We start from the raw sequence: 17,224 nt of genomic DNA, 5'->3' as shown, positions 1-17,224 counted from the left end.
GGTAAATCCCATTAATAACTTTCCATAGGAGACTGTAACTTGTTAAAGAGTAAGAAGTCAAGAGACGGCAACTTTTATTCTGTGTTCAGTTCTAGCTGATTCCCTGAAGAGAAGGTGACAGGCTGTAGCCAAAAATTTGTGCATTTTACTGGAAAGGCAGGTAACTGCAGCACTAATGCAGCTGTTTGCAATGCTAGCGAAGACACAGAGTGGCAGTGGGAGTTAGCCAGCTTCCAGAAACACCTTTAAGAACTTTAGTGAGCCTTTCTGATGATGGAGGTAAAACAGGAGGTAAAATAGTCATATTTTTCAGGTGGGTAATTCCTCTGTTTGCCAAATCCCCTGCCTCACTTTTTTTGTCTGAGAGAGGCAAATGATGGGCGTAGCTGGGGCCTCTGAGAGCAGTTTGATTGCCTTTCAGTAGTGGTGGAGTTACAAGAGATATGATTTGGTAGCAGTAGTGGCTAAACCCGTGACATATTTCTGGCTAACATATAGCCTTGTAAGTAACTAATACCACATCCGTTAACCTAATTAAATATCTCATTTTCAGGTTGTCCTCATGAGTACTCCAGTGGAGAATGTCCATGATCTTCTTCGCCTGTGTTGTGCGGGTGAGGGATGGACTTCCCCTCTCAGCCTCCACAGACTTTCATCTCAACCAGGACTTTCTGGAATGCAGGAAGAAATTGAAGGCGTTATCCTCGGTTCTGGCGCAGTATCCGAGTCGAGGCACAGCAAAAGGACGTGACCTTAGCATACAGTAAGACCCTGCTTTTGTTTGGATTTTTGACTTTAAGTTTTGAAATGCTTGTCGTAGGGTTTAGTTGAACTTCAGGGATGTTTTGTAGTGCCTAACTCCAAACAGAACTCCCACCATGCATGTCTGGATTGAAACTTCGGAGCAGTATTTTGAAACCTTGTTTCTCAACACAAGAACTGCACAGCTCCTGCTCAGTTTACTAAGCACATGAGAAGAACTTGCTTACTTCAGTTTTCATTTTTTATAGCAAATGCTTTCCACTTGATGGGCAGTACTTGTTACTATTAGCAATTGGAGTATCTCATCCTTCTGCAGATACCTTCTAAGATGACATCCTAGTGCCTTGGAATCACTGAATGGTTTGAGTTATAAGAGACCTTAAAGATCATCTAGTTCCATCCCCTGGCCTCGAGCGAGGACACCTCCCACCAGCCCAGGTTGCTCCAAGCCCCATCCCACCTGGCCTTGGACATTGCCAGGGATGGGGCATCCACAGCTTCTCTGGGCAACCTGTGCCAGGGTCTCACCATGCTCACAGCGAACAACTTCTTCCTAATGCCTAATCAAAATCTAACCTGTAGCACTTAAAAAAACCATTATTCCTTGTCCTGTTGCTACACTCCTTCGTAAACAGTCCCTCCCCAGCTTTCCTGTAGCCCCATTAAAGCACTGGAAGGCCACTATAAGGTCTCCCTGGAGCCTTTTCTTCTCCAGACTGTACAACCCCAACTCTCTCAACATGTACTCAGCTCTCTGATCATATTTGTGGCCTCCTCTGGACTCACTCCGGCAGGTCTGTGTCTTTGTGTTGGACACAGACACTGAGGGGTCTCACAAGAGTGAAGCAGAGGGACAGAATCACCTCCCTTGTCGTGCTGGCCACACTGATTTTGACGGAGCCCAGGATACAGTTGGCTTTTTGGGCTGTCAGCGTACGTTGCCAGCTCACGTTCAGTTTTTTGAGTACTGATGTCCCCAAGTGTTCTGTAGAATGAATTAGTTTAGTCTACACCCCAAACTTTTTCAGTGACAATTAAAGTCTTGCTGGTGCCATCTCATGGACGCCTTTAGTTCCAATTCTGGCTTGCACAAAAGTGCCCTGACTCCCTCCTGCAAGCTGCCCCCTTAATTTTCTGAATGCCAGCAGGGCTCAACTCTAGCAGCTCTGGTTAATGGGTGAGTTTTGAGGAGGCCTGAACCATACTGACAATAGCTGATGCAGAGAAATCTTTGCTTTTATTTGCTGGTCCTTATCGCTAAGAAATGAAGGTTTTATTTAGAAATGAGAATTTTCATTTCCCATTGATTTTAGTTTGGCTCTAAAAATGAGTTTTAGTTTGCGGTTGCATTTCTGGTTAGCAAACATATGAAAACTTAAAGTCACCCTGAGCTAAAACTAAGTGGCCCTTTTTGGGGCAGGGATTGGTGAAAGAAGATACGTGAACTTCCACTGAATCAGTTGGAAAAGCAGAGATTAGCATTTTAATTCCTTTTGCCTCAAAGCGAACTTATGCCCTTAATGCTAACACGTTCTGCTGCTTTTAATCTTCTGTAGTCTCTGCAGAAATAGCAATGCATCTGGCTCTGAAAGGAGAGTGCAAACAACAGATACGTGGCAAAAAAAGTGCCAAAAATTATTGACAACAGGGAAAAGGTAGTTTTACCCAGGTACGCTGTCGATCCTCGCTGTGAGCTGGGGACAAAAGGAGTTTAGGGAGCAAACCTGGTGTAACGAGGCTGTAACGGAGCTAATCAAAACCCTAAATCCCAAGTACAAAATATAACAAGTAAAGAAAAATAGAAACCACAACTGTTTCTGTATGAGAGGATTGAAATATATAAATATATAGTGGAGAGAAAATGCAGAGAGTCATTGTTGAGCTTCACAGTTTTGATTTTCAGCTAAATGATTGCTAACAAATGACTAACCTGTAAGGGAAGATTTGCTCAGTTGTCTCTGAGTCAGTCACAAGTCTGTAGTTACGGTGCGGATTGTGGAAGTTCAGGTCTCTATGGTTTGCGTGCTGACATCTGAACCAAGTGCCCTGACTCCCATCTTATTTAATGAAGCCTGGGCGAGAGGGATTTCTCACATTTTGGTCTGTTGAATCCGCTGTGAAGTTTCCTGCAAGGTTCTGGGCCGTTGGAAGTGGAAGCTTCTGCAGAAATATGGCTCCAGTGTTAGAGGGACCCCTTTTGGAGTGAAATTTTTGTTGCGCTGTTTCTCAAACAAACTCATGTTGATTTGTTACAGACGATTTAGCAATAACAGTATTGGAGTATCTTGGTTTGTGCAAGTTGACAGATGTCTTCTGCCATTAATAGGCAGTTATCATATTCAAGGGGAGCAAGGAGTGCACCTGCCTGCTTCCTCCAAACCGGCTGGCTGCTTTTTACTTCAGTTTGTGGAAAGCCACTGTGTTTTCTTTCAAAATCTTATTACCTGTCATGTTTTCTGGCCATCTCTTTTCTGATTAACGTGTTTTAAAGCCGACTTGAGAAAATAATGTCCTTGATTTTTACCAATGTAGCAAGTGAATAAAATCTGCATTTGTTAAGGATAAGTGTTAGATCTGCAGGAGCTGCAGGATGATTACAGCAGGGTGAAGAATTTAATTTTTACAGTCTGATCTTGCAGCTCAGTCTGTGTATTTTGTTTTGACAGAGAGCAGAGTTTAATTCGCACGTTCAGCAACTCTTTTTTTGTTTTAACTTGTATATATTTTTTATATATGTATTTCAGTTTCCTTTCTTCTGGGGATATTGCCTGCATGGCAATCTGTTCCAGCAATTACTCAACCATCATGGCGTTTTGCTTCCTGGAAGAGCTTCAGTGGGAATTTGCTGCTTCCTACGATACAACAAGCATCAGTTTAGCTTCCAGACCATATGCTTTTCTGGAATTTGGTTCGTAATTTTGTTCTCTAATAAGTGAGAATTCTGTGTCTGCTGCTTTTATGATGATAAACAGTGTCTCCTGGCCAAAGCCTGATCATAAAAATGAATCTGTGTGTCTGCTTTTGCATGCGTGTGTAGGAGGAGGGGAATGTTGTTAAACTATTAGATTATTGGGTTTGCAGTTCCTGAGAGCCCCCGTAATAGATGAACAAAATCCTGTCTTGATTAATAAATAGGCACAGAAGGGAAAGGAATCCACATCTCAAATACATTTTAAGTTAATTTTAAAAAAAAAAGATCACTGGAGATGGATGGATGCAGGAAAAAAGAGAGACACAATAGATTATTATGCACACCTTTTGTTCTGGCCTGCCTTACGTTCACATAACGCTTTGTAATCCTGCTTAGTGTTTCTTCTTTAACCTGATAAAAATGATTTTCTTGCCAAGTAGCAGCTGCTCTACTGAACCTCACACCTTTGAAAAACACAATTCCCTTGCATTGAGAAATTTCTTTTCTGGGTATTGCAGTGGTTTAGCACGCTTCTATCCAGGTTTTGGTTAAACTTTGTGCTTAAAAGATTGAGAAATCCACAAGGAGAGCCTGTTATACACACAGTCATCGTGTATTTTGGGTGGATTCCCTGCAGGGCACATTCCTGGTGTGATGTAATTTTACAGTGGGATCCAAACTACTCTTTTTTTGTTTGTTTATTTGGTTTTTTTTAACTGGAGTAGGAATTTGGGAATCGCTACCCTCTTTTAATTGCATAAGGCTCTCTTTAAAGAGAAAAATGCATTTTTGTTTTTTATTTTTACTGTTATACTGAATTTTTTTCTGAGTCTACCTGATGTTGCTATGTGATTTTTTTTTTTTTTAAAATTCTTTTTTTCTTCTTTCCTTTATTACCTGGTAGCTGTAGATAATTATAGCAGGATGGTTTGAGGTAAAACACAGGTTTTTCCACAAAGAAATGCTGATGGCACTGTGTATTTGAGCACAATATAAAGTCCTTCTGTGTGATCTCAAAAATCTTAAGCTATTACACGTGTATCATGTCCCGTAGTAGCTGTGGTCAGCCTGTGCAAGCCTGGCATAATAATAACTTTCGGATATGGATTTTATGTATAGGAAAGTTTAGAAAAATAAGTGTTTCTGTGTTTTATTTTGCTGAACATTTGCAACAGCTTGAATTTGCCGTTATCTTTGCACAATTAAATAGGCAGTTGTGATATCTGCGGTGACGTACCTCAGCTCTGGAGGTGTGAGCAATTTAGGTGGATAAATTCTTTGTGGCAGTACAACTCCTGGCAAACCAGCAGCCACGATTGTGGAAAGGGATTTGCTTGCAAATGGTGTTAAATTTGAAATGTGAAAGATGAAGCTGCGTGACCTGGGTGTAGATCTGTGGCTTGGATGTTGGCGAAATCACTGTGGAATTGCCTCTGACATTCAAAGTTGCTTCATAACTCAAATGCAGGTTGAATGAATTTATCTCTGTGCTGGAGGAAAAAAAACCTAGTCCTTGATATTGTTAAAAAAACAACGTGGAATTGCTTCTCATGATAGTTCATGGGTAATTTTAGGTGTGTATTGACATCAGCCCTGGAATGTAAAAACTTATTTTCAGTCCATGGACAGGCAGGATGTTGAGATTTGAAGTGTCCCAAAGGGAGTGGCGTGATGTAAAATACCTAGAGAGGTATTTTTGATCCCTAACCACTGGTGGAATTTGACACCTGCCACTAATAAGGAAATGAAGGAAGACATAAAAAAAAATAAAAAAAAAATTGCTGTGATTTTTGCTGTGACTAATAACTGCCTGAAGCGCTTAACTTTTTGCAAAGCAAATTGAAACGTCTTTTTCTGTTGTTTCAGACAGCGTTATTCAGAAGGTGAAATGGCATTTTAATCGTGCCCGTGGCTCTCGAACGAAGGCCAACCGGGAGAAAATTGAGGAGGAGCTGAAGTTCCAGCCCCCGGTTCAGCTGAAACTCGAGGATCCGGAGCTGATGAATGGGACGGCGAACGGTGGGCGCGCAGGCGTTCATGTGGAGGTTGGTAAGTTACTACTACGTGCAGGTGACAGTGAACTTCCCACCCCTAACTTTGCAAATGGTGCAAGAAAGTGTTACCGCAGCCGTTCCTTTTATACCCAATATGTGTATTTCTGAGTACAAGAAAGGCAAAAAAACCCCAACATATGCTTTTTAGATTTATAGCAGATACACACGAGAGCCTTTCAGGACTCATGGTCGTGTCTTTTTGTTATTATTGTTTTCCAGACCAGTCTCCCTGTATGGCTGACTGGTTGTAACTGGTCTTGGCATTTTCTATGTTACGTTCTCCTGCTTTTCAGGTAGTTGCTTGTTAAATTTTCTGTGACAAAAGCAGCCCCACTGATTCATTGCTCGTTGCGAGCCGTAACAAGATGGGCAGTCGCAGTGCAAGTTAGTTGCTTCGGCCTTGAGGAAAGAAAAGATGAGAAGAATATGAGCTGAGGGTAAAACTTTTATTCCCAGACTGTTTGTCTTGGGTTGTTCTCCCCTCTTTGCTTTCTACTTTTACCTTCTTCTTTAAAATCCAATGCATTTGACTAAAATTCTGCAAGATGTGTGTGTCTCTGCAAACAACCCACAGAGGCTTGACAAGGGACCTTTCCAGAACGAATGCTGACATTTTACCTGCTTTTAGAAGTACTAACCTCTGCTTATTTATTGTAAAACTGGTACCTTCTTACCTGCTTTTCAGTTGCGTAGTCAAAGTTCTGCCTGCTTCCTCTGTGAAATAAAACTATGGAATCATAGAGTCATTTTGGTTGGAAAAGATGTTTAAGACCATCAAGTCCAACTCTGACCATAACACTGCCAAATCCACCGCTAAACCATGCCCCTGTTTTAATCCAGTTAGCACGGCAGTTTAAATGCAGCTGGAGTGCCATGAGCTTGTATTTCCTCTTTGTTTTTGTTGTTGTTGTTGTTGGCTTATGAAACTCTTAATAAAATTGAATTCCAGTTACTCAGTCTTTATTGTTTCTGATGAATGAGCTGGAATGTAATTTGACATAGGTATTTTAAGTTAAAATATAGAGGGGCAGTGGCCAGGAGGAAGAAAAAAACAAAATTGAAAATGTTTTATTTGCCGGTCATATTGTTGAGTTCTCCTCAGAGCTGTGCTTGAAGGTTAAATGTTTTCACGATGTGACAGGGCTTAGAAATTCTTTGCACTAGTGTGAACAGTTGCAGTGCCAGTAAACATTTGCAAGCTAGTCTGTGTCCACAGCTCAGAAATACATTTTCAGTTCCCCTCATAGTCTTAATTGCTTTCTTTTCCTTTCCATCTGGCTTTATATTTCTGGCTCTTCTCTCTGGTCTAACCCAAATACTCTTTACAGATTGTTCTGCCTTTATTTGAAGGATCATGTTTATGATCATCTGTTGCCCTCAGCTGGAGTCAGCTTTCCTGGCTTACGTCTCTCTCCTCTCATCATTCCCTGCCAGCTGAATCCCAGTGTGCTGCTCTAAGTTTAGCTGTGTGGATAGTGTTTGTTCCCATGTCTGTGGTGTTTATATCGGGGCTCTGCTACACGGGAGACTTGAACATGTTGAAGAGTTTGCAGGAGAGCAGAATTTGAATGTGTTTGCACTCTGTAGTGAAGATGGATCAATCAATGGGTTGATCAAAACACAAGTCCCTGTAACTTGGTTCCTGCCTTATTTTGAGCTGAATGATCACATTCCCTGGCTTTTCATTTTAGCGTGAAAGAAGTCTGAAAAGTCAGGGCAGTTCTCTCCTTGTTAGTATATATGGAAACAAGAGGGGGTTTCATTTATTTATTTATTTATTATTCTTCTGTTTGTGCTTTCCTTCATTAACTAAACCGAGCCCCTCATATTTCTGCAAAGACCCTGGTGTTGTTCCCTTCATCAGCATGGACATAACCTCAGCTGTTGTTGGAAAAGCCTCACCCTGTGCCTTGCTATGGGCACGGCTGATAAAAGCTCCAGAGGACAGTGGGGTGTGTACACAGAAGAAACGCAAAGTGCAAGTGGGTTTCCGTGAAGAAGGAGAGTTTTCGTGTCAGAGCTGGCTCTCTGAAGTGGAGGAACAACTTGTGCTGTTTGTCTAGTAAGCACACAATTAAATTACGCAGCGTTGTGCTCTCCTTGATGAGAGTTCTTAGCCTTTTGTAGGCACACAGGACATCCTCCACAGAGTCCTTTTTAAGGTTTTGTTGTTTGGGTTTTTTTTGAAGATGTCTCACGTCTCTGTCTTTTGTGTGCTTTTATTTTATTTCAGAGTGTTTGAGCCTGATTTCGGTTTTAGCTCCTGGTGCTGTCTTTATCTGGAGCTTTGAGTATGTGACTCATTGTCAAACCCGCGTTGTGCTGCGCCTTAAAGAGAGAGAATGGAGCGTGGCACAGGCATTCGTGTCAGTCTCTGCTTAAAAAGCCAGAGGCCTCTGCTCAGAAAATCTTTTATAGGCAGCAGTTTCAATTCCTTCACTGTATTGAGGGTGTTTTCACAGAATTGTTCTGTACATGTTCAAACCTGCATTTTTCCTGGGCACTAGATAATCTGCAGCCTCTGGAACGTCTTCTGCGTGGTTCTTGTCCTCTGAAGTGCAGAACTTTTCTACTGGAAGAGTCAAATCAGTTTGAGTCCCAATTAGCATTGAATTGTGCTTGTGCAAAACTGTGCTGTCTTGAACTAAGAGTGCTTGTACTCTCTTGCTCCCTTATTAAATATAATAAGCAATTCCGGTATGAAATTGTTTATAAAAATATGCTTCACAGCAGGAAGTGTAATATTTTTTTTCTAAGCAGTACCTGTCTTCGTTTTGTGCAATTCTGCTTACTCTGTGCAATTTCAGTTTGTGAATTAAACCTCAGACAGAGGTAGCACAAATAAAGCTCCACAGCAAACAGCTTCAAGATCACTTCTCACAGAAGACAACTGGCTCTTGTAAACTCCCTTGTGACCACGATAGCGATTCTTTTTATCCTACCATGCGCCAGAAAAACATAACTTTTGCAATAATATCCCATCTTCAGCCTGCAGAAGCAATGTGCTCAGGTTTGCATTGTTCTGGACTGGAAACTCTTGACGTGTATAGTTTGCAAGAACCTGTACAATGAGTGACTCCTTTTGTTTTAGAGATATTTTGTGCCTCTGAAGTAAACCTTGGAAACTGAGGAGGAAGAAACGATAGTCTTTGTTAGGAAATTTCCATGAGAGAGAGATACGTAGCTGCGGCATTATTTAAACTGTCCAAAATAATAGGAAACTGAGTACTTGGGTCAGCGAATGAGCAAACATGCTCATCCTTTTGGACCTCAAATTTCACTGCACAGCAAAAAAAAAGCAAAATTGCCTTTGAATGATGGGGTTGCGTGCACCATTTGTTTCCATGAACATGCATATGACAGTAATATACGGTAATGCCACATAATGTGACATACATCAAATGGAATTAATACAGTTCCTTTTGCAGCTGCTCTGAAGAGGAAATTATGGATGTATGAATTCATGCCAGAGAAATTAATTATGTCGATGCTTACAAAAGATACTTTATATCCCTGTATTAATTTGACACCAAAGTTTTTGATCCATCTATCAAAATCTCTCGGAGGAGAAAACAGAAAAGTGCTTTCCTATCTTAAACCACGCAGCATTGCAATATTTAAGCTGTTAGAGTGCTTCATCTGGCCCTGAAACAAAGCCAGGAACGATCTCTGCTGTGTTGCTTCCTTCATCTACAGTAGTCAGGAGCTCGTGACATCTGGACAGGAGGCAGAAGATCCTGGGAGCTGGGGAGACTTCCTGAGAGCTCGTTCATTCTCTCCTCGATCTGATGGTTGTGGGAGAGGATCTGGATTGAGTGTCTGAACTGCAAATCACCCTTATTCTTAGGCTGACAGGGTTCTACTTGTGGTGATCCAAGGGCAGGGAGGGGATGTGAGTGAGTATCGAGGCGTGGTGGCTGTCCTTGAGCCAGTACAGCTAAGGAAAAAAAAAGAAGTGAGCTTTTGGACAACCAAAAGCCCGAAATAGAAGTGGCAGATGTCGGAGTTAAGTCCAAACAGAGAATAATTGCTCTGACCTTAATTAAGGATCTACCAGAACATCCTGAAGAAATGGTATTTGGGTGTGTAGGTGTTGGAGGAGTGGAGGAGGTGTGAAAAGGTAATTTGCAGCCTTTGAAACCCGGACAGGTTGGGTGAAAGGCAGTTGTAACGCATTGCGAAACATGACTCCAAAGGCCAAAACCTGGAGCATCCAGTTTAGTTCCTGAGGGCCCCAGTTTTGACCATGTTTTGTCAGTGTCAGAGGCCCAGAAGTAAGAGGAGCAGTTCTGTAACAGACATTTCCCCACCCTGACTGGGTGGCGTCATCCTGACAACTCCTGCGGCAGCTTCTCCAGCAGCGGAGCGTCAGAGCCCTTGGCTCCCACGTTTGGATTTGACAACTACCTGCTGAGGGCACCCTGTGCCAGATGGAAACTGTGCAGGTGAAACGAAATTTCTGCATAGCAGCCTGAAGCCTCCAAGTGTCAGTGGGAAGAAATATGTAATTACCAGTCGAGGAAGAGCTGCATCGCTTTTATGGGTGTCAGAAATCTAAGCTTTTTCCCAGACCTTTGGGTGTTGAAGCCTCTAGCTTTTCTGCTGATCTGTGCTAAGTTTGCTGATCTGCTGAAATAAGCAGTTTAAAAATATCAGTGTTCACCATAAGACATTCGTACCAACTAGCTCAAGAACAATTTCTGTTGCTTAATCTGATGAAAAAATACCCCAGAGATCTTACTGATTTCTCGGTGTCTGAAAAACAGAGCAGGTTAACGCACACACACACAAAAAGGTGTTTCTGTTAATAGTTGATCTTCCCTGGAGCGAGCAGGAATCACTTAGAAAAATGTTTAACCCACATGTGAAAAGATTCCAAGGAGTAGTGCAAACTTGCACTGATGTGTCTTTCTTTTTCATTTTTCAGTCCCAACTTACAGAATGCAGCCTGTGACTCCCCTGGGGATTCTGTCGCTTGTTCTGAACATCATGTGCGGAGCTTTGAACCTCATTCGAGGTGTTCACCTGGCAGAGTATTCGTTTCAGGTAACTCTGATGGAATTCAACCCTCTAGAGGGGTCAAGAGGAGACAGTTATTTTGGGTAACCAGACGAGGGGGCCTTTCTGCCGCTTAGTAGAATGTACATCTTTCTACAAGATTTGTTTAGTTTGTCCAGGGGATGTACAATTGATTGCTCACCTGCTGGACCTCGTGTGTCTCATCGTACATCACAGCACGCTGCGTTTTAATCTTTTCTAGGGAGATTAAAATTTGGAGAAATACTTTAGCCTTGCCAGGCTGTCTGGACGGGCTTTTTTTTTTTTTTTTAATTTTATTTTTTCACATTCTTACGTTTTGTCGTAGACGCTTTTTTCTAAATTGTTTTAAACAAATGTGAAACTGTAAACAGCTCCTAAAAAGGAAACTTAAAAAAGCGTGCTGATCATGTGGTGGCACAATTTTATTTAGGGGGAGTTAATCACGTACGTGTCAGTTCTTGGATGATATTGATCTTGCTGGTTCACACTGTTGCAGTCAATCACCATGAACTGGGACTTGACGAGATGTAGTGTTCTAAAATATCAAGCGGCTCTTGCTAAAAAAACTGTAGCTGACATGGTTCGTCGCTTCTTTTCGTCAAAACAGGAGGACCGTGAAGGAATTGGAAATGTGATAGCGTTTCTCCTACCTTTTCTAGCCTGTGTTTTTCAGGTAAATAAAATGCTTTCTGATTAGTTTTGTGTGATGATATACAAGACAAAGTAATTTTCAGCTAAGCAGAGGAACAATTTACTTTTAGTATCCTACCTAGGTCATTCCCCTGAGGTATTCCAGTGAAGTGGGTACAGTTAAAGGCACAGTTTGACCCTTGGCAAACTGAAGTTGCAGGGTTTTTTTCAGCGTTTTCATGTTTTGAGATGTCAAATGGGGCTGATGGTGATAAGTAAGCGCTAGCTCAAAGAGGATTTGCTTCCCAGAGGAAGATTTTGTAGCTTAACTGCCCTGAAAGACTAAGCAAATACAAGATAGCAACATTATAAAAACGTTCTAATTTACATTAGAAATTAGTTGTAATTCTTGAGGCAAGTGTGGTTCCTGACTTCTGTAGATTCTCTGACCTCCTTAGGCAGAAGTTGAGTGAGGAAAATGTCATATGCTCCGAAAGGGTTCCTCTTGAAAGGTTCTTTAAATACTTAAACCAGTGGGCCACAACCTTTAACTTAAACCTTCAAAATCTTCAATTTTTAGCCTGTCCTTGCAGGAAGCTGCAGTGCTTGGGTTACACGTTGACAGCAGGGATAACCTAATGCCTCCAGTGTGTTCAACGCTGAGTCGTGTCACGTTTGGCTCATAGTTTGGGGATTGCTATCTGAAGACTTTTATTTATCAATGGCATTTAAAACTTGCAGAGGTTATTTATTTTATCACAACAGATACAATTTAGTGTCTTTCAGCCACCTTAGACCTCTGTTCGCGGCAGAGCTTTAAGGTGGGGATCGGAATTTGGATCTGGATATGCCATGCAAATTGTTCTTCGCAAAGAAAGGCTCTGCCCTGCTTTTTTCCCGTTAGTACCTGAAACTGGAGAAGCTAAATCAAGAGTTCTCTCTTACCCTTTTGATCCCCGGCAGTCATCTTTGCAAAACGCTTCTGCATAAATTGAGCTCGAGTATGAAGTGTTTTGTGTGTGCTGATCTCTACTTGTGTCATCAGCACAGTTGGAAACGGTGACCTTAAGTGAGAAAGCATGAGCTGTTACTGCTTGAGTTAAAAAAGTAACTCTTCTGCCAGCACTTGGTGAGTTTTCTCTCCTGTAAGGGCTGTTGCTCTTCACACATGCTCAGCGAATGGGTTCCACCTGTTCTTGAATTTAAAAAGAAAAAGAGGGCAAACCCCCAGCTAAACCTGTTAACAGAAATGCTGGTCTTCCTACCAAGTCAAGTCTAGAAAAAGTCCTTTACTTATCTCAGGAACAAGTAGGGCAGAAGCAGATTTGGGTTTCCTGTTTTCCTGCTTCTGAGCCTTTCTCTTGCAGAAATCATGGCTCTTTGTTGAAAGCCAGCTCGGCTTTTGGACTGGGCAGACTTCTCTTGGGGATCTGTGCTTAGCCAGCAGGTAGGGTTGAGGCCACCACTCTGGCCATTTTGGGAGGACCTTTGGAGGCAGGAGGTGAAGGGAAGCTTTGACCTTCTTAGGGATCGCTGCAGGCGCATCCATACGGCGGGGATGTTGTGAGCAATTCCCAGCTACGTCTCGTGTCTGTGTGTCCGTGGTTTAAATCTAACGCTGTCTCTCTGGTCCTTTCACAGTGTTACTTGTACCTCTTCTACAGCTCGGCAAGGAAGGTGAAGACATTTGCACTCTTTTTCTCCATTTGTTTGTGCAACATCTACTTGTATGGATTGCGGAACCTCTGGCAAATAGCCTTTCACATAGGAGTGGCATCGCTTGCTTCTTATCAAATACTGACAAGGCAACTCGTGGAGAAACAGCCTGACTGTGGAGTATGAAAAGGACTTTGGGTTTGCTACTCTATTCTTACAGCTTTTTTTTTTTATATATATATTAAACTGGCCAAAAAGAGCTTGGAGTATTTTTAAAGATTCGGGACGGTGGTTATTGCAGGGAGGATATCTCCAAGCAACTTGAAATAAAGTAGGATGCTGTAACCATGTCAAACGTACAGCGAGGAACGTAGCTGTATTTAACAGGGCGTGGGGTAATTGCAAACGGTAGTTTTTGTCAAGTATTGTTAGTAGATGGAGGTTCTCCTTACCGTAAACAAGCTTTTACTCCTTGACTAATACCATCTTGACAGCATTTTACTGTTTGTCTTACTGGCTTCGTAACAGTTTGGCAGGTCAATGTCTTGCCCTGCTGAAGCTTCCAAAAATATTGGAATTGCATAGTAAAATGAAGATCAAGTGGTAGGCAACCCTTCTGACTATAGAAGTGGTCAAGATTCTTGGTAAATGCAAGTAAAGGAGTTGTTTCCCCTAAGTAGACGAGGTCAGGATCAGTGGGAAAAATTGTTAGAATGAGCTTCAGGGTAATTTTTGTAGGTTTTGAAGGAAGAGATAGAGGCTGTGGCTCTTTTAAAAACCGTAAAGGCTATAAATACCTCCTGGCTCAACAGCGCATTGGGGTTAAATATGTGCTCATTGGTTAATTGCAAATATGCTTGGGGCAGCATAAAATAAGCGAAGTGAGTATAAGTGATCTTTCAGCTCGAGCGACCTTTATTTCCTTGACTAAGGTCACTCTTAGTAGAAGGGCAATTCCATGTTTGCTTGGTCTGTATGGATAATAAATCTTCCGAGCCGACTTCTGACGGGCCACTGACTCCTTCACCTTTTTGAAAGAAATGTGCAGCTGGTGAGCAGAAAGGCATTTCCAGTAATGGGAAGTGAGAGCGGGTTCTCTTTATTATATAAAACACCTTTAGTTAATGGTGTTGAGTTCTTACACTAAGATGAATTTAGGAGTGTGCACTTTTCAGTACAGTGCTGGGGAGCTGAAATTCTTAACTTCTGCTGCACTGGCTGTTCTTGTAGGGAATGTACTGAGGTACAATATGGGCATTTTAGAATGTATATGAATAATTTAGGCCGTCTATTTAAAAATAAAAGTGCATAGCATTTGGATGCAGCTCTCCTTGAAGGGCTGTAGTGTTTCAAACTGAAAGGATGTAGAGAACCGTAGGTGTGGAACTGTGGAACTATGATCCTAGATTTTCTTGTTTTAAATTTTATTTCTTAGGAAACTGTTTTCTGGTCACCCCATTTCTTCCACTGGACGTCTCTCACCAAAGATTTGGTTTCCTCTTGCGTAGCCTCTACCTCTGGTGGTTGCAAAGAGATTAACACGATGCGGAGTTGTCTCCCTGAGTTTGCAGAAGCACTTAGCAAAGTTACTTTCTTGCATCTCAGTGGATTTTCCTGAAATCTCGAGATGCAAACGCGAGTATCAGTGAACTATTAGACCTTAGAAGCGCTTCTGCCATGCAGCTGACTGCAACAACGGCATCGATAGGCAGCCCCTTACAACCTGAACAATTTCTAGGACATCAAGAGAGCTTTTTCTAGTAGTAAAATATTGGTAATTCCCTTCTGCACTGTGAGGGCTACTCTAGTAGGAATGATGAAGGAATGTTTTATCCAGCCAGTTAAGAAGAGAACTAGAGCTGTGTGCCATAAAGGGAGTGGATTAAAATTGTTTGTCTGTCAATTCCCCAGATTTCTGCCAGAGCATAAGTGGAGAAATGAAACCTGAATTCAACAGTTGTCCTGAAGACCCCCAGGTGACCCCAGGGATGTGGGAGGGTTTGGTACTGATGCCCTGTGCTGTCCAGCCCCTGGTTTCACTTGGCGCTAGGACCCATCTCCCAGCTCCCCACCCTTTCAGCCCCAGCCTGGCTAAGGAAGGGACGAGAGCTTTCTTGTTTCTCCGTAGGTTTGGGTAAAGCTGGCCTCTTGGAGCTTACGGCCAGCAGAGCACTTAAAAGCGGCCTGTGAGACCACTGAACCATTATCCGCTTTGTCTCTCTCATCCTTGTATTGAGCTGATTGGAAGAAACTCCTGACGTTCCTGATGCTTCCTGAGCATCTCTTTCCTTTATCCGAAAACAAATACAGGTGATGTCAGCCGCAGCTCTGCAGCAAGAGCAGTAGAAGGAGGAGTTTAGATAACTGGTGTAATTAACGTAATTAGGATGGATAAAGATGAAATTCAGCATCAGCTTAATATTTTTCTTTTTTTCTCTGAAAGGATTTCAGTCAAATCAAACAAAACCAGTTGGTTCAGTTCTACCTTCATGTGTTTTTTTTTTGGTTTTTGGCTTTGTGCTTTAGATGGAGGATGCAACTAGATCTCTTCCAAACAAATGAAGCGCTGGTTTGCTCTTAGTCTTAATCCCTTTGCAACCTTTTTTTTTTATTTTCCCCTGTAATATCTGTAAACCTTATTAAGGGATACACGTGGATTAATTCTTGTGCGTTGGTGTCTGCTCACTCCCTCGGTTTGGGTGTTGGTTCAGGGATGAGGCAACACGTTCAGTTTGACCTATTTTTTTTTTGTTGTTAATATTTTGAATGGCTTCTCTATCTGTAAGGTGCTTATACGGTTCAACTTTTTCTTCTGGTGAAACAGCAAGAGGAATAGAATAGTTTACATCGATCTCAGTGCTTTAAGATTTAATAAAAAAGAATGACTTGCAGTTTGAGTACGTGAAGCCTGACTCATTCCGTGGGATTACGCCTGTGTTGAATCAAATCCCCCAACAGGAATCCATCCCTTTTTGTTCGACTTGAAGCTGTTTAATGTAGTTGAAATTGTGTCTTGTTAATTCTGTCAGATTTCAAGATAAGTCTTTCAGAAACTTGTCCTCACCCAGCGGCTCAGCACAAGAAAATTGGTAACGAATAAACTCCATTAATTTCAAGATTTGCAGTGCTTAGTCACTTCCTGAAGCCGATAATTTTCTGTGAGGTTTTGTTGTTGTTTTTTTTTTCTTTCTCCCAAAGACCAGTTAAGTTTTTTTCAAGGTGGGCTGGTACCTTTTTAGACATTTTTGCACTGTATTAATAATTGAACCTGTGTAAATGTGTATAAAAACCATCGCATGTGTATGTATATATGTACATATATAATAAATGGCTTTTTTTGTAATGCTTGCCCTCATTTGTACTCTTGAAATAGCTGATTGTGTTACAAACAAACTTGATCAATCATTTCAACTTTGTATGCATATGCTGTTTCGTGCAGCAGAGCTCAAAATATTTAAAAACCAAGCTCAGTTCTTCTTGTTAACAAAGAGCTTCGAAATCAGAGTGATTTCATAGCGTGTGATGAGTTGTACGTGGTCTCTTACAGAAAGAAATCTCTGTATGAGCTCAAGGCGGCTTTCTCGGAGACGGTGTGTTCTCTCATGCCTCACCTACCTGGATGCTCACTGGCTTTTCTTTTTATTCAGGAGGAATTAGGTAGAATTTTTGTTCAGTCTCCTACACGCTGAAAAGTGACAGATGTGTCTGTTGAACCACAGAAGTATATTTGTAAGTATGTATGGAGAAACTTGCTTATCCAAGGCACAGATTGCAGCACGGTGTGATAAAATTTTTTGCACCTTTGACGGTCTCGCTCTTTACTTCCAGAGACAGCGTTCTATGGCTTTTCCCGCAAAACTTGCGTTTTGGAGCATTGGAAGTCTGTCAAGTAAGACCTAACGTGACCCTGTAGGTTGTTTTCCAGTGAGTAGTGGAGATTTTGCAGATTGCCATCAGGTTTTTTCAGCCCAGTCTCTTAACAAGGCCCGTTGGTCTGACCAGTCAGTCTTTGCTTCAGCGCTTATGGGCTTCTTTGGCCTCGTTTCAGCCACCTTTGATAAAGGTGGTGAAGGTGCTGATTTCTCAGGCTTTGTAGAAACAAATGGCCACGTGACATGAAGTTCAACATTCCCTCTCCCCATCCGAACGAGAGGGTTTCGAGTATCAGCGA

At 41.9% G+C, this 17,224-nt stretch overlaps 1 protein-coding gene across 1 annotated transcript; it reads left to right on the top strand.

Annotated features, from left to right (window-relative positions):
- The first annotated feature begins 581 nt into the window (after window positions 1-581).
- On the top strand, window positions 582-13,239 carry SEC22C (SEC22 vesicle trafficking protein homolog C (S. cerevisiae)). Its single transcript, XM_009871668.1, has 6 exons — window positions 582-763; window positions 3,507-3,670; window positions 5,540-5,722; window positions 10,655-10,773; window positions 11,375-11,440; window positions 13,039-13,239. The coding sequence occupies exons 1-6, from the start codon at window positions 582-584 to the stop codon at window positions 13,237-13,239; spliced, it is 915 nt and encodes a 304-aa protein (XP_009869970.1).
- Window positions 13,240-17,224: the final 3,985 nt, after the last annotated feature.

This window comes from Apaloderma vittatum, unplaced genomic scaffold (assembly GCF_000703405.1).
Source record: "Apaloderma vittatum isolate BGI_N311 unplaced genomic scaffold, ASM70340v1 scaffold3946, whole genome shotgun sequence".
NCBI lineage: Eukaryota > Metazoa > Chordata > Aves > Trogoniformes > Trogonidae > Apaloderma > Apaloderma vittatum.
The sequence above is the reverse complement of the archived record's forward strand: the minus strand, read 5'-3'. Positions and strand labels throughout refer to the sequence as shown.

Coding starts and splice junctions, on each gene's coding strand:
- SEC22C (XM_009871668.1), top strand. CDS start 582: ATGTCCATGATCTTCTTCGCCTGTGTTGTGCGGGTGAGGGATGGACTT. Junction 5,723..10,654: donor AGGCGTTCATGTGGAGGTTG/GTAAGTTACTAC, acceptor TTCATTTTTCAG/TCCCAACTTACAGAATGCAG. Junction 10,774..11,374: donor TGGCAGAGTATTCGTTTCAG/GTAACTCTGATG, acceptor TCGTCAAAACAG/GAGGACCGTGAAGGAATTGG.